Genomic DNA, 21824 nt, shown 5'->3' on the forward strand with positions numbered 1-21824 from the left:
GTTCACCGGTTGTTCTTTGCCTTCACCTTCTCTGGATCACTTTTGGTAAGTACTAACCACTGCATACCAAGAAAACCCCACAAGTCCTGCGGTTTTCAAGATGCTCTGGCCCAGTCGTCTAGCCATCACAATTTAGCCCTTGTCAAAGACACGCAGATCCTTACACTTGCCCATTTTTCCTGCTTCCAACAATGTTGAGACCACGTGGAAAACCTGGGATTTTTTTCCCCTTTAAAATTGCAACTAAACAGATGCTTTTAGGATTAAAAAAATATAATTTAGGATATATAATATTTAGAAATATTTAAAACAGAAAAACGGTGGCAGATTCTCCAATATGCTCAGTAATAATTACCAGCTAATTTCCTCATAAAACTATATAAAAGTTGACCTCAGACTACTTTTTTTTTTTTTTTAAAAACAAAAACAAAAACAAAAACAAAGGATTGTCATATTGGATATAGACGTTAAATTTTTTTTGAGTTCATTACTATTTACTCCTCTTTATAGTATTTTTTATTATGTAAAAACATATAATTTCATTATTTTTGAAGGCATCTTTGCTTTAAAGCATTTCTTTACATGTGCCTAATACTGTATATCGCTTGCTGATGTATGTTATCTATAACATCTATAAGACAATGTTTTTTAAACCTGTCTCCATCTTATGTTTCCTACTGGGGCCACTAGAAGCAGAGAGAAGGGCCATAATTAAAGGGCGGTGTCACTATAGACATTTTTAAGGTGTTTTTTTTTAAAAGGTGCATTTCTAGAAATGACCAAAGCACACGATCAAAACTATCCCGTTCCACCTTAAAGCGGCTTGTTTGCGAACTATATGGCGCTACGTACGTAACAGCGAACGCCCCGCCCACAGGGCTGATGTTCGGTGTTTCGCCCGACGCTGACAGCAACCAGGAAACTTTGAGCTGTCAAAAAAAAGCAGTACAGCTCTGGATAGACTATACATATAGGAATTAGCCCTGGATAAAATATAAAGTTAAGGTAGCGAGAACACGCGGTGCCATTACTATAAAATACTACAGCATGTCAGGAGAGGCGAAATTCGTGAGTCCCTTCCCCAGACCCCGGTGTCTGTCTGCAGCTGCGCCCGCTGGAAAAGCAAAACTAACTCACCCGGGTAAAGCCATTTTAGCAGGTAAGCTGATTCTTCAAACACACACACACACACACACACACACACACACACACACACACACACACACACAAACAAACACACACACACAAAACAACAACAAAAAAAACAACAAAAAAACATCTTTCACAGTATACTCGACTGAATCAGATAGGGAGCTCACATGTTGTAGTGTTTCAGCCATTGCACTGGGTTCATAGCTGTAAGAGTAACACAACTGGTGCTTTCAACAGGACCGTGTCACATAAACACCAGCACACTGCAGGCAAGTATCTGCTGTGATCTGGCATGTACATGTTACACAGTGTGTGGAGATCTCTTAATGCTTGATATTCTTGTTTTTGTTTTGTTGTTTGAAGCTGTTGGTCTTTACAAGTGTGCTCTGCCTGTATGATCCCCAGCAGTCAAGTGTTTTTGCTTGCAGACAAAATGTTATGTCTCTGTTTATGCAGCACGAGAAATATGCCATGCATTTGATCTGGTGCTTTTTAAAATAAATTAAAAAAAAAAAATTAAATTCCTTTTAGTCAAAGATTTGATAACGGCTCTGCTGATACCTACACCTGCGTTAGGTGTGGAACAGGAAGGAACATACTACAGTATGATCACTGGTTTTTAATACAGCATGGTATCTGCATGAGTTTGACACACAACTGCAGTATTTCCTAAGCAAACAAGTCCTTAATGGTTCGTTAAACGGTTTAATGGTTCCAGTACATTTGTTCTTCATTCTTGACACACCACACCTGGATAATGAGAAAATCTCACAAAACTGAGTCTATCCAGTTGTATTTGGTTTTATTTTGTACAGTGCTTTTAACAAAAGACACTACCACAAAGCAGTTTTACAGAAACCAAGATGTTGATTGTTGATTTAGACTCCTAATGAGCCACCCAGAGGTGACCGACGACATGAGGGGATTAAAACCTTGCAATGAACCCGACTCGACAGGGAATACATCTTCTGTGTGATGCTGGAGAATGAGGTTAGAAATCATGACCGTGCACAGGTTTAGAAGAGTAAAGACAAACGTGTGTGTGTATGTATGATGAAAGGATATTCAGTTTGAGCACATTGCGAATAAAAGTCCTGGCATGAGCACAGGACAGACTTAACCCTCCTATTCTGTTGGAAATTTTAATTTTACATCCATTATGTTGTGGGTCAGAATGTCTTCCATGGTTTAAATAGACACAAAAACAGCAAAGAACAGCTTAAAACAGTAAACCTTTTATTACGGCTTGTCCGAGACAAGCCATAAGAAGAACTATTTCCATGTAAATTCATAACCCTAAAATGAGGAAAGTCAAAAAAATTCAATGAGAAAAAAGAAATTCACCAGTATTTCAGACATCTCAAATGTTCAAATGTGGAAATGGGTCAAATTGACCCATAACATGATAGGAGGGTTAATGATTACAGCAGCCATTCTAAAGTACAAGCGTACAAAAAATAATCTTTTATACCTTTTATATCACAATTTTAACGATATAATTATTTCAGATTTCCATTTGAACATATACCCCTATTACGTTTATTGTCACTTTTTTGATCTAATAGATCCAAGAGGTCAGAAATCTGTTGACTGGGTATTCATTGGGTTTGCGTTTTAAATAGTCATAATGCTATTCCAGTATTTGTCTCTTGTTCTAATATAAAACCCCTTCTTGGAGCTCTAGTTGTCCCTCATTTCTTTGTCAAAAGGACCGAATGAGCAATACCTGATCAGCAATACGTGGTTGACCCTGAGCTGTTTGACCTTTTCCTCTTTAGTAGTCCATTTAAGAGATGGAATTTTATACGATCATGCAGACTTTGCTAATTGGATGAAGTGCATGCAGTGTAGTGAGTCACCTTCCTTGTCTTAAAAATACAATGTTCATGTCAGTAAATTTAATGCTCCAATAATGTCAATGTTTTATGAGCATCTAATAATAACTATTTAAATTCTTTAACTCTGAGACTGACATTACGACCTTTTTTGAGGTACGACTTCCTTCCTTTATTTTTGCATAATTTGCATAATCAGTCTATTTTTAGACCATCTTTAGCACATGTTTATTCAGTTAAACAAATACGTCACGTCTATAGATCTAAGGCTATGAGGAAATGTCATGCAGATTAAGGCACACCAGATCATCCCAGAAATAGAAACGTTTCTTAGTTGTATTTAATTGTGATGCACATCGACGTTGGCATGTGATTGTTCAGCATTTTTGTGCTTCAGTGAACGAGCCAGTGACTCAGCATTTCCAAAGACACATCACACTTTTCTGGCTAGGCAACTGCATGCACAGTTGGAACAAGCCCAAAAGGTTGGTTTGTACTATTGTCAGGCTGGCCTTTCCTATTCATATCGATGTGAAATGTGTACATTGTGTAAACAGATGTGCATCACTGTCTTCTTTAAGAGCTTAAAGTTGGACTTTACTTTGTAGTTTCCCTACTTTGATGCGTGTTGTAACTTTAACTTGCTAATAACCTTTGCACTCACGCTGATAGTCATATAGTCAGCACAGTTGTAGAGTGAATGTCAGATATGATTGGTGATCCTCTCAGCCAGCCCAGCATCTGATTTAAGTTCATACTCACCCTGAGGTTTAATTAAACTAGCTACAGTGAGCATTATCATTTGAGTGAAAAGCTTTAGAAAACAACCAGAAGCTGCTGCTGATAAGATCAGATGATCATGATCGTTCTTTCCACTCATACACTGCCCCCCTCCCATACTAAATAAACCTGCATGACAAGTTGAAAATAAACTTCTTCACTCCCTTTTAATTCAGTAAATTCCTGTTAAACAGGTACACTGGTTCCTGGAGAACTGGGATTTTTTTTTTAAACAGAACTTTGTTGGGTTCAATACATGGTAGTTTGGTCTCAGCGTCGATTGTAGCACTAATTACGAAACATTTTGTGGGGGAACGTGAAATAATGCCAGGTCACACGAGACATATTGCCTAGGCATGTGTCACTATTCAGTTTGTATATTAAGACATTGTATATTAAGAGTTCGGTTTGCTCCTGCGGGTTCAAAAAACATTGTAGGAATTATAGGAGTGCCTTTCCTGCTTAGGATATGCACAGTGCTGCATATAATAAGACACCTTAAAAAGAAGCCTGTGTTTATACAGCCTTCTGAACGGAAAATCAAGGGTAGTTACAGTATAATTAGACTGTAGATTTTATATGGAGCAATAGACAAAAGGAAGTGGCAGTTATGAAGGTGGAAACCTCTTCTTAGTGAGAGTAGCTGGGAGGAAATTTACAGAAAGGTCAAACATATTCAAATAAAATTGTAGCTTTCATACTACATATAAATTTCAAATTTCATACGCTCATGGGGATGTGTAGAAAAAGTCTCTTATATCAGGATAAACCTTGAAGAGCACACTGGGATTGACTCTTGTCTGGCTGCAGTTAGCAGGTGATCACCAAAACGGGATGATTATTATATTTACATTTATGGCGTTTGGCAGACGCCCTCAACCAGAGCGACTTAGATTTATTTAATTTATACAACTGAGCAGCTGAGGGCTTTGTTCAGTACCACTGACCTTCTGATCAGTAGTCCAACGTCTTAACCACTGAGCTACCACTGTTACATAGTTACATAAGGGGCAGAATTTGGCATGGGTTTAGGGGCGTTGCACGCCAGAGGTGGGCAAAGTACCTTTTGTAAAAGTAAAACAGTAGGGGACTCCTGAATGGCGCAACAGAAAAGTATTTGCCCTGTCATCCGGAGAGCATGAGCTCAAACCCTGACGATGACAGCCGTCTGTGACTAGGAGTCCAAGAGTGCAAAACTATCCAGTCATGGGTGTCTGTGAGCTCATGCATTTGAAAGGGTGGCTATCTGCCTGAACTGCTATTCATGACATTGCATGAACAAAAATTAGGGAACTCCCCCCCCCCCCCCTCGTTTTTTTTTTTTTTTTTTTTACAAAAAAAGTTATTGCAATTACTTGGCTAAATAAATCTGCTAATTGCAATACAAATGACTTTGATTATTATAGTTTACGTAGCAACAGATAGACAGTGATTTGTATTAGCTCTCATTCTTTGTGTTACATTTTTTAAAGTTTAGATTTGTTAGGATTTTCAATTGACTCCTTGAACCTGTTTGATGCTACAAAGTCACCTAAGTGTATACACAAATATATGACTGTATATTATATAAATGTATAAATGTAGTGAGCAGAAATTAGTATTTTTTTTCTTCTGAAACATAGTGAGTAAAAGTCAAAAGTATTACCTGAAAGAAAAGTACATTAACAATGTACTCCATTATGTCCCAAATCTAGTGGTGGTTCAGCAGTTAAACTACTATTCTTAGGTACACTATGGCTAAAAGTTTGTGGACACCTGACCATCACACCCATATGCGGTTCTTCCTCAAACTGTTGCCACAAAGTTGGAAGCACACAATTGTATAGAATGTCTTTGTATGTTGTAGCATTACAATTTCCCTTCGCTGGAACTAAGAGACCCAAACATGTTCCAGCCCCTGTGCACAAAAGGGAGGTCCATAAAGACCAATGGCCATGGGGTTTGGAAATAGGTGTGATGGTCAGGTGTCCATATACTTTTGGCCATACATCTCTTTGGTCCAGGGAAGCTGTACCATGACTGACCTTGTTCTCTGACCCCAGCTCCTTCCAAGATAGCATATACCAAAAAAAAAAAATCAGTTTTATGCGCATGTATATGTATAAGTATAATTACAGTTCTTTCAGTGTAGGTCAGTGAATTGTTGGAGCAGTACAGAGCAGTAGTGTTTGAATTACAGGGTGAAGAATGTTCGCTTGGTACACATTAGACTCCTTACGATAAATTCATGATGAACTGAATTTCACACCAAATATTGTGTCTGAGGGCCACGGTCTCTATACTTTTACCAGATGGCATCAGGAATTGCTTTTATTTCATCCTTTATGAAACATGTCTGTCTTTTACCTGTGTTTATTATTCACCTTTTAAAAGCAAAGATTCATTTGAAATTGAAGTCTGTCTAAAAAAAACACGTTAATGTGTTAATGACTAACCACTTTATTTTGACTCAATTTTTGTGTTTGTAGCTTTCTGTCGTTAGACAGGTTTCATTTAAACACTATGTTCATTTACATTGATCCAAATCCTTCTATCTTCGGGACAGAATAACATGCATGCGTGTGTCTGGTTGTGTCTGGTGCCTAATAAGCAGTGTGGCAATGCGACGTGTCATTACCCGTTGCTGTATTGTAACAGGCATGCAAAGAGAGCAAAGAGCTTGTGCTGACGTTGTGGCGGAACCTTGTCAGTTGTTTTCCTCCTTCACTGTTAAGTAGCAGGATTTGCGGCTCGCCGACACACCCCTTCAAACCTGACGGGAGGCCAGTGGGTGTTTCTGTGGGGAGAATCTCACAGAGCCAATCACAAGAGATCGCACGAGACACTGCTGTTTGCTCCTCACCAGTAGATGCACTGAGCTGAAAAATTTAAGGAGGCTCCAGCTTACTGAGGATCACTCTGCATCTCAAAAACAAGCCCTGATTGTATGCTTTTTAAAGGGTATTTAATAATGCCATCCAATTCATTGTGTTTTTTTAAATACCATTTTTATTCATTGCTATTTTTGTTCTAAGCCAAATAGCAAAAAGTCTTTCACCTCCTCTGTGTTTGCTCTTCAAGGGCAGATGTTTTTTTAAGGGGTCTTTAAATCAATGACTAAATCTAATTCTAGTGGCATGCAATCAAATCTGATCATAAAACTAGGTGAAACGTGCTGATGGTTTTCTTATGCATCAATATCGTTATATCTTTACGATCAAACTCATGTCTTGTCGGAGTTCGTGTAAATTTAAATAACCTGGGTAAAAGTACAGCAAGTTGGCTATAGTAAGTGAAGCAGTATAAGTATTACCAATGTTAATAGTCACAGCTGTGCCAATCTTAAATCGTACTAAAATGTAAGTAATGTGGTTTAGTGTCAGAATGTGTTTTGTACATGCACTGATTATCTGAATGATCAGTGTGTCTCATCAGTCCTTCGGTTGAGTAATCGGCGCATTTGCATACAAGATTAATAGAATTAATACAATTATGACATCATTTCATATCAACACTATCAGACTGGCCATCTGAGTTTCAGATCTGCGTTTGATTAATTTCTTTCAGTGTTTTGATTATATGAAATGGGGCTTTGTTTATTTGGGTCATCAGGATGGAAACTTGACTCCACTTGACTATAGTTATACATAAAGCTTTAATTAAACCTTACCTGAATTAATTCTTAGCTATTCCATTTCCAAAATGAATAAAAACCTAGGTATAAATAGATCTCGCGTAACTACCTTTAGGTGAGGCTGGAAAATAGTTATGTATTCTATATGCTTTTTAAAAGCTTTATACGAACAAAAAGAAAACATACCACAATTCCATGACTGTTAAAAAAAAATGTATTATTTTTTTTAAAATTTGCAGCAACGTTGGATAAAAGCACCTCTAACTCAGCTTCACTGAAATTTCTCTGTTCCCTTGTCCACTTCTTTCCTTGACTACTGGGTGGGAGCTGTGTGTCCACGCAGCTGAAGCTGATTTGTTTTGATATCGTTGAATTTCATGTTTCATGAATCAGAGACAGATTCAGTTAAATGATGCTTTGTGCACTCAAATCCGTTTCTTGTGTTTGCTTCTGAACATTTGAGCTTTTAAGCTCCAAAACCAAACTTTCTGTGCATAGAATAGTAAATCTAAACTATTACTTGAATAATAGGAAAGGTTTGGTCGTTTTTTTTCTATCTTCTATTTTTTTGTTTTTTAAAAGAGTTATCTATTTGTTTTCTTTTTTTTTGTTGTTTTTTTTTTCTTCTTTTACTTGTTGGGAGTGTTTCCAGGGAAGAACATGTCAGATTTCCACAACTCTAAGCTATGTGTTTTATCAATGGTGGGTATAAATGTGGGCCTCTCTGTTTTCACAGGTGGAATCGCAGGAGGGATTGAAATCTGCATCACATTCCCGACAGAGTATGTGAAGACCCAGTTGCAGTTAGACGAGAAGGCGAACCCACCACGTTACAGAGGAATCGGTGTGCATCTCCTTTTAACTCGCCCTTTCTTTCATTTAGATTATATTTAGGATGACGTGTGGGAACAATAACTATTTTAAAACATGCCATTCCTACAAACTGTCTCCATTTTTTTTCTCTGTAAATGCTCCAGTTTTGTCCTGGCCATGTGGGTGAGGAAAAGAGCAGGTTGCATTAGACTGAACTGCGTGCTAAGTTCAAGGGTCAAAATGTGCCCCTGCTCATATCTCCAGCATGCATCAGAGCTTAACCAACAGTTCATAGTCCCTGAACTTTAGAAGGCACAACTTGTTTTTCCTGCACTGATTGTTCCACTTGGGAAATCTGCTCTGCTGCGGCAGCAAGCCAGATGTTAGATGACGTTCACTGGTTTCATCTTCGCTGGACTGAGGGTTCATTGATGTAATCATTTGATTTACCACTTAAATCACAGATTGCTTCATAAAACAAACATTCAGTCCCTTACAAACTGAAAAACCTTTGACCCACATAACAACTGTAGTAAGCATGTGTTACGTCCCAATTTGCCTACTATCCATTCTAAATAGTATCTGAGATTAGAATTAGTGTGTCCCAAATCATAGTATGTTGAAACGAGTATCCCAGAGGTACCTGGATGGTCTACTATTTCTGGTAGATTTTTGAAGTGTAGATCCGTGGACACTAATACTACCCACAACTCCTTGGGCAAATGAAATAAATAAATCAATCAAGGGAATGGTAAATTAAATATAAGTATCAATTATAGAAGGAATAATGAATGAAGAACTAGGCAACAGCGTTCTCTTCCGTTACATGGTGTGCTAGTACGTCCCAGTACTTCTGGACTCTATTGCTACACGCTCAAAAGTATGTACTTTTTGTTCACAAAAAGAGTACATACTTTTAGTGCATAGTACAAATAGGTGAACTGAGATGCTGCAGTGGTGTGTCCCCCATCTTGAACGACTTGCATATTAATCTTTGTAATTAACATTCAGTGGTGTACGATATTTATTTTACAACCAAATTCTTAGCTGACTTTTGCATTTAAACTGCTTTCACTGATGTGTCAGTCTGTTTTTCACTTAAATTACCTACAATGCTATTTGACTGCCTGCTGCTGGGAATTAGCTCTCGTTTCATCTCTATCTAGTCTGTAGAGCTCTCCAGCTCCAGCTGTCACATCTCCCCATCTGTACACTTTGCTCAAACGGATAAGCTTACAAAGCTTTAACTTTGATGCTAATATCGCAGTCAACGGCATCACACTCATCATCAAAAGAAGCTCTTGCTCTGTTATCTCTTAGTTATGAGATCATTAAAGATCAGAGTAAGAAATAACGGCTAGGGGTTTCCTTTAACTTTGCCATAAAAACATGTTTATCTGTGTCTTTTTCTCTCTTGCACAGTTGATTGCGTGAGGCAGACAGTGCAGGGTCATGGGGTGAAAGGTCTGTACAGGGGCCTCAGCTCGCTACTCTACGGCTCCATCCCCAAAGCCGCTGTAAGGTAACCGACCCTTCCACTGTCCTTCTAACCGACAAAACACCTGCTGTTTCATAGAAACATTTTCTAAGAACTAAAATGCTTTTCAGAGTAATAACCCTCACAAAGTAATGTCAGTGTAGTTGAGAATTCAGGGAGTATCTACAGTGAATTCAGATTGTTTCAGACCAGTTCTCTCAAAGCATGTGACTTTTGCATCTCATGGAGATTCAGAAGCACTTACTTGCACAGCTGATGAAAGAAAATGCCCCAATTTTATCTCGTATTGCAATTTGTCTTGACTTTTCTGTATATAAAACATAGAAATAGGATTGTTTAGTGCAAATCATCCTTTATGCATCCTGTCCCTTTTGTCCTCAGGTTCGGTATGTTTGAGTTCCTCAGTAACAAGATGAGGGACGAGTCTGGGAAGCTGGACAGCACCCGAGGCCTGATCTGCGGTCTGGGCGCTGGAGTAGCCGAGGCCATAGTTGTAGTGTGTCCTATGGAGACGATAAAGGTGCGTGAGGTGGTGATGTTCAATCTTCGTTGATCTAGGAACCAGCATCAGTTGTTTACAACTTAAACCAGAGCAGAGTTGAATTCTTGACCGTGATTGGTCAGTGGGCAATTATTAATTTTCCATAACAGCTGCTCTGACAATAGTGTGGGCTGTCATTCAAATCACAAATCTAGGTTAATGCACTCCTAATACGTAATTGTGTATAGTAACAGCTCATTCACAGGGACCTCCACTGGGTAGCCTGTACTGAATTCGTTTAGGAAGCATCCAGGAATAGGTTTGGAGAGGGAAATGATTTTCACATATGCTGGCTGTCTTGTTGCAGTGTCAGCTCCTGTGCTCCCGAGCGTGTCATTTTAATGATGCAGCAATTAAAATGTGTGTATGTGACTACACAAATGAAATATGATTAATATAATTCACAGGCAAGTTGTTCTTTTCTAAACAGACGTTAGTATTTACTTATGGAAAATAAGTCTGTTTTCTGTCCAATTTCAGGTTAAATTTATTCATGATCAGACCTCAGCGAACCCCAAGTACCGTGGCTTTTTCCATGGCGTGAGGGAAATAGTCAGAACACAAGGTTTGTGCTGCCCCCTAATGGACATCAAACTACAGCTTGCCTTCATCTTTATTTAATCTAAGAGTTTAATTAAAGATTTAATTAACATATTTCACATGCAAAATTAATAACGGGGCCCTTTGCTTTGACAGCTTCAAACACAAACTGTGGATTCAGGCTTAAAACTGACATCTGTGTTACAATTTTTGCTTAGAATATACCAAACATCTTATGTATGTATAATTAACACATTTTATACGTATTAGTTTACACAGTTTAAAGCATAGCTTTAAATAGCAGCATGCGTGATTCAGTATTAGACTGGTATTGTACATTCATGCGGTATTTATTTGGTTTGTGCACTATATAACTGAACATGCATGTAATCACTACAGGTTTAAATAACCAATCTGTAAATTTAGTAATCATGAAATTGAGGGTCACTTATGCACACAAGGAACTTGTGACTGCTCACGAGGTCTTGTGACACATAAAAACGTAACCTCTGATTTTAGAACAAATAGTTAATTGTGCCTGGAGATGGATGCAGACTGGAGTGGAATGTGGTGTGACTTTGTAATCCGGTGCCTTTACTGTGTTCCTTACAGGACTTGGTGGAACATATCAGGGATTGACAGCAACAATATTGAAGCAAGGATCAAACCAGGCTATTCGCTTCTTCGTTATGACCTCCTTGAGAAACTGGTACAAAGGTCTGTATTTAACTTTAAGCATTTACTATTTGTGAATTTCACACATGGTGCATATGCAGGACAAGCGATGGTTGATTTTGAGGTTACAAAGATTGTGTTTGTTGTATAAACAGGTGACAACCCTAACAAACCCATAAACCCTCTGGTGACCGGTGTTTTTGGAGCCACAGCCGGGGCTGCCAGTGTGTTTGGAAACACGCCTCTTGATGTAATTAAGACTCGAATGCAGGTAAGAATATAAATAAGGAGTTGTATTAGTTTGGAAGTTCATGATACTCTTAGGAGATAAAGTGATAGCAGTGACTCTTTGACTAAATGTTCTTTAAAAGCATCATCAAAGATTTAGGACTATGCTTATAGTTCCTCAAAGTAACTAAGGACTATTATTAATTTCTCAATCACTTATAACACAACTGTATCTAATAAACCATCATCTCACACCTGCATTTGGCCTCCCAGCACTAGTAAACCTCTACAGATGATAAAACATGGTGATGCAGCTGGTCTTTACTCAACCAAACCACACACACATGCTACACCCATCTTCATTCCACTCCACTGGCTCCTGTAACCATGTCTTCATGCACTAATCAGGGCCAGGTCTTCCTTCCTGGACATTTTTTTCTCATATGCTACAATAATGAAACAAGTTGCCCAACTGTGTTAACTCTGCAGATTCAGATGCATGTTCTGTAAGTGGATATGGGTAAAGATTTATAATACGCTTCCCATAACTGACATTAGTTAACATGAACAAACGATCTGCTTCAGTATTATACATAATACATAACATTAGCAAATATTTTTTTAAATAATAAACCAATTAAACCAAAAAATACACACCTTCGTTTACCAACGTACCGATCATTGAATAAAATGAAGCTCACGATGAGCAATATGAACCAACACCTTAATGGAAATTTTTGTGGTGGTTGACTTACAGAACTAAATCAGAACTGAGCCGGAAGAGACCACAGTTCAGTAAATAATCAACATTTAGGAGCATGCTGTCATTTAATTTGTGCTGATTTATTATTTTTATAAAATTGGACTTAATTTGTAGTCATAGACTGAATAAGCATTAGTTCAATATTCAGTTAAACAAATGTCAATTAATTCACGTGTCAACAGAGTTTGTTTCATTGACACTGTGCGTTAATACTGAAGTTCATGGTTTGTTCATATTAACTAATGCAGTGAATAATTTACATTAAGGGAACCTTTCTTCTTCCGTTTTTGTGTATCTCATACTAAATTGTTTCAGGAATTAAAACAAAATCTAAGATAAAACAAAGGCAACCTGAGTAGACACAAAATACAGTTATGTTATTTATCGAAACAAAAAAAAAGTTATCCAATACCAACTGGGCCTGTGTGAAAATGTATTTGCCCTTATAGTTATTAATTCATCAAATCCATTCATAACGGGGTTCAGCTGGACTAAACGCAACCAGGCCTGATTACTGCAAACCCTGTTTAATCAAATCAACACTTAAATAAAACTTTTTCAACAGCATGAAGTTGGTTAAAAGGTCTTACCCAGTAACACACTATGCCAGCACTGTATTTTTATTTATTAACGAATGACAAATCATAAGAACAGTTATAAGAACAATAGTTGGCTTTATAGAAAGTGTTACATAATATTTTTCTAATGTTTAAGCTTTAGGTCATTTACAACAGGACTACAGGAAAAATGATCCACGGTGTGATGCTGGTGTCTCAGTGTATAATTAAACATCTTTCTACAGGGCCTGGAGGCGCACAAATATAAGAACACTGTGGACTGTGCCTTGAAGATTATGAAACATGAAGGACCAGCAGCGTAAGTGAACATATCCATGCTGACACTGACTGAGCAGTTACGGATTAATATACTGTATAAATAGTCATTAGGAATGTTGATTTAATGGCATCTTTGTGCTATAGGTTTTACAAAGGTACTATTCCGAGACTTGGGCGTGTGTGCTTGGACGTGGCTATCGTGTTCGTGATCTATGAAGAGGTGGTGAAGGCTCTTAACATGGTGTGGAAGACAGATTAATGCTGAGAGTGCAGCAAAAAAGGCAGCTCATGGAACACGACCAGACCTTCACATCATCACAGTGTCATGGGGAAAGTGAGACACAATGTCACTAGGGCAAAGCAACGTGAACGTGTTTAAGTTCTCTTATGTAATTAAGACCAAGATAAAAAAAAGTTTCCCCCAAAAATGTGATGTATAAAAATACTTGAACAATTAGTCGAAGAGGAAAAAACAAACATTTATTACTCCATGGTAAGGGTTCAGTAATGGAGTCTTTGAAAAGCCAAATGTTTATAATGTCGCGGTATAAAACTTTTAACATAATTTTTTTTAGTGTCATTTGTTTATAGTATTTCAGCCGTATTTTATTTTACATTTCTAACTGACAACTGAAAATGATCATGAATCTGATTACTTTGCCATAGTGTTTATTTTCTGATCGGTTGGTGTTATCTCATGTAAAGACACTAAATGTATATGCAGTGGCGGGGATAAAAAAAAAAAAAATTATTAATTGCACAGGAGTGCAGCATGTGTTACAGCCTTGAAAAAAGTTTGTTAAGGAGGTTTAATCTAAAAATGACAAAAATAATAATTATTATTATAACAACAACAAAATGAGTAATAATTAATGAAAGTTAATAATAATGCAATATAATAATGCTAATGCGTTTACTTCATAATTAGCATTGTAAAAGTGTAATTACACTTAAAACTTATTCATGCAACGAAGACAACAACAATAATAATAATAATATCTGATCCAATTTGAGCACTATAAGCTAGAATGAGTTTTCTGTGGAGTTATACTGTAGTCTGAGTGATTTTTTTTTTTTTTTTTTTGATCAGGTTAAGATAATATGATTTGATTCCTAAAGTGTTTGCTCTAATATTTCTTATTTATTATTTATCTCCAAGTACTGACAAGTTCTTGGCGCCAAAGACGCACAGAACATTGAACCCTCCTGAGACACCACCAAAGCCTTTACCTCCCAGAAACACACATTCCTCAGTATCTCCAGTAAATACTTGCACTTTCAAAACCTTAATGGATTTGGAACTAATTTAAGAGAATTAATGAATTTACTTTAAGTGCCTGACCAGTATTTACTAGTGCTCATGATCAGTATGTAGCATTTCTCATAAACTTTTGACAGGAACAATGATGCCAAGTTTTCTTTCTTTTTTAATTTTTTTAATTTGACATTTTTGTTTTGTTGATACCCTGAACAACAATCTAAATGCAACCTAGGGGACTATTAGTGGTGCTGTTAGCTAGTGTGGGGTCATGTTCTGTCAATGTTAGATTTGTGTGTGCTACAGAATGTTTTCATTTTGTAATATTATTAATGCTAAAAATGATAAAAAGTGATATGATGTGATAAAGCTGTCCCAAAATGGTTGGTTTGAAAAGCTGGATCTGAAATTGCCTTAAATTGTTCCTTTTTGAGTGCCATCGTCAGATTTATCACTTTTCCTACCTCAGGAAATTCCCCCAAAATCCACAGTGTCAAGAGGGAAACATTAGGTGTAAAGAAACTGTCTCTGTCTCGGTGTCTCCCTTATTTACATTGCATATGTAATACACTATATACACATGATATGGATTGAAATATCTTTGGCAAATGTAATGAAATGCCATTTTTGTGTCATGATGCAAAAGCAAGTGCAGAAATGTAGATTTTTGTTGTGTGTGATATGGGAGCATAACACTGTGTTTAGTCTGTACGTAAGAAGAATATTTGTGCCTAATTAAGATATGGATGTCTTCTGTATTAAAATGTTTATACCTTAAAAAATTGATGTTGTATTGAGTGTTAGTGTTTTATTGTGGTCACTAACTGCTATTGCTATTGTACATCTGGTTCTGTGTGTATAACTGTAATGTTTCTGTTCATGACCCATCTTTACTTCACCGTTTAGAAGACCATATAGTTGGAGTGATACCAGATGTCATGAATAATTGTATCTGATTAATTGTGAAAAAGGAAATACTGATGGATATTACTAGATCATATGTAATGCTCATCCAAGACTGAAAACATTTACACCTTTCTATTATATCGACAAATTTATTTTTAATTCATCTTACAGTGCCTTTAAATTATGTTCTTAATTTTCAATAAATCTTGGTGACTGGACATGAACTCGTGTTTTTTTTTTTTGTTTGTTTTGTTTTTGTTTTTTAGCAAGAAGCTAACTGGTTATTTCTACTGTTTTCAGCTAGTGAATGAACTGAGGGAGGTTTTTAAAATTTACAATGATGGGTTATTGCTACTGTTATGTAGCTAATGAATGAACTGAAGAAGGTTTCTTTTTTTATTTACAATGAGTTATTGCTACTGCTATGTAGCTAATAAATGAACCGTGGAAGGTTTTTGTTTACAATATCAAGTCATTGCTACTGTTACGTAGCTGGTAAATGAACGGAGGACGGTTTTGTTTACAATATCAAGTCATTGCTACTGTTATGTAGCAAATAAATGAACTGAAGGAGTTCTTTATGTTTACAGTGTCGATGCATTTCTACTCTTTTACAAGCTATTGAATGACCCAAGGAAGTTTTTTTTAATCGCTTTTTTTTCCAGCGTATTCACGAGGTGTGGCCTCTCTTGCTTTCCGTACTGATTGCCTCTCCGTCATCGCTGCCAAGAGATGCATCGACATTAAATTTTCCTACTTTTACCAACTAACGATGGCTGCTAAAGGGGGATCGAGGGGGTTTTATTTTAACACTGTGTTGTCTTTAGCCCGGTCCTTGGCTGCTCATCGCCCAGCTCCAATTGACAAGGTAAAATCAGGACATAAACATTTCAAAGTGGTCATACAGGCTACCAAGCTAGCATGCTATCTCTACTTCCTAGAACTAGCCGCTCGCGTCAAACTCGTAAAAACTCGTCTTTCTAGACAGTTTCCTGATCTCGGTTATCAGATTATTATCTTATTTCTTATGAAAGCATCACCGATTCATTTTTCATACAAGCACGGATAATGGAGGCGAAATGACGGGATATAAATGGCAGTAATATCCATCAGATACAATCTGCAGTTCTGAAAACATTAGCACTTGTTATTAAACAGTACTGCAGTAGTCCAGACAACAGCTGGGGTCATATTTTTACAGCCTTCATTGGGGTTAAAATGTGTTGACCGTTTATAGTTTACTTCAGTTTATTTCGCATTACACATGGTCACAAAATAGAACATTATATTTACACAATGTACTAATTTCCCCACAAGCTATGTTATGGACATTTTAGGGCCCTGGACAGGAGCCTAAGCAGGGTTCTCCTTCCCAGCCTGTTACACATGAACCAGTGCATGGAGCTCTGACCACCACACAACCAAACAAAATAAAAACGCATACATTACTACATCACACAACCCGTATGAGTATTTGAGAAGCCTCTGTGCTATGCAGAAGGCAGTCTTCCCTTAGGTCATTTCCTGTTTCGCACTTCACATACACATCCACCAAATCAGGAAACTGTTGCTCTTTAACAAGCTCGGACTCGTTGATCAGCACTGACCGCATGGGGAGACTTTTCTTTGGCCCATTTTATTTCTGAGTTTGTTTTAAATCTACTTCCCCTTCTACATTAGTCACCTGTCAGTTCCCCCTCCTGCAGTCAGCTCTCCCCTTCCGACAACATGAAGCCAGTTGACTGCATCTTTACAAACTGCTGCTTCCGCTGCACCACTAGTGATGGATCGTTCGTTAACAATTCATTCATTTTGATCGACTCTTGGGAATAATAAGTTGTTCATTTTGTGTTGGCCACACATGCACAGCATCCCTTCGTTCGTTTGTAACGTGGAAAACCGCATAGGCGCTGTACGGGAATTAGAAATGAAGTCTTCTAGTCTGAGTCGTTCCTTCTTTTGTCACGTGACGGCTGCGAAGACTATGTGCTGGAAACAGAAATGATCAGTTCACCTTCTCAGTCTCTTCTGTGTAATCATTTCTGTCTCTTGTACATTGCCCATGAGGCTGGCACATGACAAAAGAATGAACGTCTTGTACTGGAAAAACCCAGCGGAGTCATGAATTAATCGATTCTGTTTCTCTGAGTGTCGAAAAATTTAACATTTTTTATTAAATTCTGTTCATATGAATCCAGGTCAGTAAGACGATCCGATCTTCCGAACAATATGCATCATGGGGCAGCGTAACGCAGTCAAAGGAAAGTGCTGTCTGCCGTCTTCCACATACAGGAGCTCATACATGATTGGCTAGTGCCACTGTGATTGACAGGGGAGTGGTATGCATCCATCCCTTCCTCCCAGTGAGCGGCCAGTCTTGCTTTCTTGGCTCCTGGCCACAATGGCTGTGGGATTGTTGAGATTTTTCTCATGATACGATGAATGCTTTGCTTTTCCTTTTTAGGTTTTCTTTTCATCTGAGCACTACACACTTCATGTGCTTTTATGGATATCCATGTTCACTTGTCTAGCTCTAGCTATGACCTCACTGTCCACTCATTGGTTAAAATTCAGACCTACACCCCAGTAGCATTTCCCGATTTATTTCAGATTCTGTGACTTTGTATTCATTGGCCCATGTTCTACATATTGTGTTCTGTGTGTGTGTGTGTGTGTGTGTGTGTGTGTGTAACAGCCTAATCATTCACTTCAAATCTATGCTTTTAAGGGTCCCCTAGTGACCAGGGCCCCACGCACATGCCCAGTAGTCTGTTCCCGTTGTATACACTGTATTAATCAAATAGCCAGTATTGTAACGAGGTTGTCAATTATTCAACTAATCAGTTGCTATTTGGTTATTTAGGTCCAGAAGCTACAATGCATGTGTCCAGTGGATTTCCGTGGCGTTTTCCAGCTGGACGAGAGGAGAAGAGATGCTGTGATAGCACTCGGTATTTTCCTGGTGGAGTCTGAGCTGCAGGTACAAAACTTTATCTAATGATTGCAGTAGACAAATTCATACACTACAGTTATCACTCTGCAGTGGTTCTCCAACAATGGTAATGCTTCCTTCAACCTTATTGTCCCTGTTAGCAGTCTGTACCAGCAAAAAAAACACCTCACTCTAACTAGCCTTTCTGCTTAACTAACCCTGAAGGTTCCTTTACTAAAGTAGCTACTGTCATTAGATGTCCTTTAGGGCCCTCGATGCTGGCTAGATTAGACATTTGCCTTCTACTGATATTTAATTGCAGTTTTTTGTTATTCGTTTTTGATAGAAGTTGGTGCACTGATTCTGATGAAGGAAAATCATCCAGGTCGATTGTGGATATTTGTATTTTGTTTAAAGATCTTAGTTTTTTTTTTTTTTCATTTAGTACCACCCTTCAGAAACTACATAAAATATTTACATGTGTCCCAGAAGACAAAATAGTAGCAATTCACACTGATCATCCTCTTCAAAAGTTTACTCCCGGGTCTTAATGTATCGTGTTGAATTCTTGAGCATCAGTGAACGTTTGGAACTTTTGTAATAGTTGTGTATGAGTCCCTCAGTTGTCCTCAGTCAGTACGTTTACATGGACAACAATAATCCACTCTTAACCCGATTAAGACCATACTTTGATTAAGAAACTACCATGTAAACAGCAATTTTTACTTACCTTAATCTAATTAAGGTCATACTCGAAGTAAGCAATAATCAAATTAAGACAGGTGGAGTACTCCTGTTGTAGTCGCATTATGGCCGTGTATTACAGACATGTAAACACCTTAATAATCACATTATGAATGTCGTGTGAGAGTTTTCACCGCATTTTGCAACAGGACACAATCACACACGGCAGTTTTCTGTTTTACGGCGAACAAGAGAGTTCGACTCTGTCCCAAACCACATACTTGCCTACTATAGGCCTGTAGTGGGGAAAAACACATGTATCTCGGCTACTATATAGACAGTAAGTACGCGGTTTGGGACGCAGCCCATGGCTTCAAGCAGTTGTCTATTAGCACGTACAGCATGACCAATAATTAACTGCACTTAAAGCGTACGTAAAAAAATTAAATAAAAACATCCAAAACTGTATACGGTACCATAACGCAGACGAACTGTATGTTGATACGTGAAATTCTGGAGGGACGTCGGACGGCGTGGCGTGGTGACGTGATGACACGGGCTGTTAATCTAATTATGTTCTAAAACATGTAAAACGGGAACATGACAGGAGTATTCTAAAAGCGACTCATATGAACACCTTAATTACAATATTATCTTAATCAGAGTAAGGTCGATAATTAGATTACTGCTGTCCATGTAAACGTAGTCAGTGTGAAAAGATGGATCTCAAAATCATATAGTCATAATCATATAGTCAAATCATATAATCAAAATCATATATAAAGCAAATAATGTGCAGGACCTGGAGGATTTTTCTGAAGAACAGTGGGCAGTTTAACTGCTCAGGACAAACAAGGGACTCATGAACAACTCTCACAAAACATAAAAACAGTCGTGGATCGTCCAGGTAACAACACATAGGATTAAGAATCAAGCGTATGTAAACTGTTCATTTGTGTAAATTCAGTTATTATTGTGTCTTGTGGACTAAATGTAAACATCTGTTATGTGGAATAGCTTATTCAGGGCAGGACTAAATAAAAACACGAAGAAATTTTTATGATCCCTCTTATTATTATATTTTAATTATTACCATTTTGCAGATTCTACAAGGCGTATGTAAACGTATGACCTCAGCTCTACTTCATACAATAAGATGACTTGTATATTTATATTTTCTCTAAGCAAGCAGATTTAGCAGACTCTGTGAAACAAAAATACAACCAAATTCGTGCCAGGTCTTTCTGCTGATTTGTGTCTATGTAACGTCACTCTTAAACATTAACTAATGTATGGAATAAAATATGACAGGGCATGTTGTTACAGAAAATTAATCGGGCTGTTATTTCAGAAATCATACTTTATCAGTTTATAGTTACATTTAATGTTGTGGAACATCCATGCAGGTAGCAAGGTTGGTTTTCTCACTGGTTTTCACCAATTTTCTCACTGTCCTCATAGTTTTCTTAAAAAAAAAACAAAAGTGCACTTACCAAGAAACCATGAAGTCGTCTGTACTGAAAGCTTACAATGACACATTTATCTTGTCCTTTATAAAGCTTGGATTCTGGAGACATTTTTCTTTGTTAAATAACAACACGTTTGAACTATATTGATGATTAGGCTTAGATTATGTAGAATGCCTGTCATGTGGGTTCCTGGGAATGGGCCGTTACTATAGAAACAGTGACATATTGACATATACTAATCAACACCTTTTGACCAATTGGATTCAGGAATTCAACAGCGGTGTGGTAAGTTTATTAAAAAAAAAAAAAATAGCCTACTTAAATAACAAAAAAAAAATTCATAACATAAATCAGTACAAACAAATGAATGACAGTGAAAATAATCACTTACGAAAACAATACACTTCAGGTTCTTCATATGAATTTTGTTGTTAGAAAAATACACATGTAAAAGTTAAGCAGTTGTTTGCCCTACTGTTTGGATATAGAACTGACAAATGTAGTTTTTGGCCTTTTTAAAATAAAATTTTTTATTTTTTCTCTAAGCACAAAGATACTATTGTCCCTTACCTCCTGAGTTTGCTGAAAGGTCTGCCGAGAGTGCAATGGATTGAAGAAAGCTCTGAGAGGAAGGGTAGAGGTAGACCACTCACATTTCTCCTAGATTTAAAATGCACCTATTATGGTTTTTCAAATATTACCTTTTATGAAGTGTGTTATAGAACTGTTTGTGAATGTAAAAAGTCTGCAAAGTTTCAAAAATCAAAGCGCACGACAAACGGCGTTATTGACTCCCAAAGAAGGAACCAATTCAGAACAGCTGAAACGAGTCGTTAGTAGTTCCAGACTTACTTCCAGTAGTTACTTCTACGTAGGTTTGTAACAAAAAGCCCCACCTCTGGTCTTCATCGGCTGCTCGTGAACAGACGGGGCTGAAACTCATTATGGTAGTGGCCGTTTCCTTTTTCGACATCCGCTGACAGCGGTAGACCAATCACAACAGACTGGGACATCTGACCAATCAGAGCAGAGTATGCTCTCTGAAAGGAGGAGTTTAGAATGAATCATTTAGAACGGATCAATTTACGAGTCATTTGTGACACTGAAGAAAAAAAGGTAATGCTGCAATTTACATTATGAGCACATTAAAGTGTTTTTTTGACCTTGTATGCATGTAAATCTATTCTCCATCCATCCATCCATCTTCTACCGCTTACTCCTTCTTCAGGGTCACGGGGGAACCTGGAGCCTATCCCAGGGAGCATGGGGCACAAGGCGGGGTACACCCTGGACAGGGTGCC

The 21824-nt window shown here is 37.7% G+C and overlaps 2 protein-coding genes across 5 annotated transcripts in view; both read left to right on the forward strand.

Moving 5' to 3' along the window:
* Positions 1-870: 870 nt before the first annotated feature.
* slc25a1b (slc25a1 solute carrier family 25 member 1b) lies at positions 871-15656 on the forward strand. The gene is made up of 9 exons (XM_053644684.1): positions 871-1159; positions 8117-8224; positions 9616-9715; positions 10073-10211; positions 10713-10797; positions 11385-11489; positions 11603-11718; positions 13241-13314; positions 13419-15656. Exons 1-9 carry the CDS (start codon positions 1048-1050, stop codon positions 13531-13533), a joined length of 954 nt encoding a protein of 317 aa, XP_053500659.1. The 5' UTR covers positions 871-1047; the 3' UTR covers positions 13534-15656.
* A 143-nt stretch (positions 15657-15799) lies between these two features.
* The window catches only part of pi4kaa (phosphatidylinositol 4-kinase, catalytic, alpha a), a 51305-nt gene continuing 45280 nt past the window's right edge, over positions 15800-21824 (forward strand). For all 4 annotated transcript variants that reach the window (XM_053644680.1, XM_053644682.1, XM_053644681.1 and 1 more), the window contains exons 1-3: positions 15800-16306; positions 18302-18418; positions 21070-21163. In XM_053644680.1, coding sequence (XP_053500655.1) covers positions 16211-16306; positions 18302-18418; positions 21070-21163 — 307 coding nt within the window. In that variant the 5' untranslated portion in view covers positions 15800-16210. The remainder of the gene's footprint in view (positions 16307-18301; positions 18419-21069; positions 21164-21824) is intronic.

This window comes from Ictalurus furcatus, chromosome 16, assembly GCF_023375685.1.
Source record: "Ictalurus furcatus strain D&B chromosome 16, Billie_1.0, whole genome shotgun sequence".
Taxonomy (NCBI): Eukaryota; Metazoa; Chordata; class Actinopteri; order Siluriformes; family Ictaluridae; genus Ictalurus; species Ictalurus furcatus.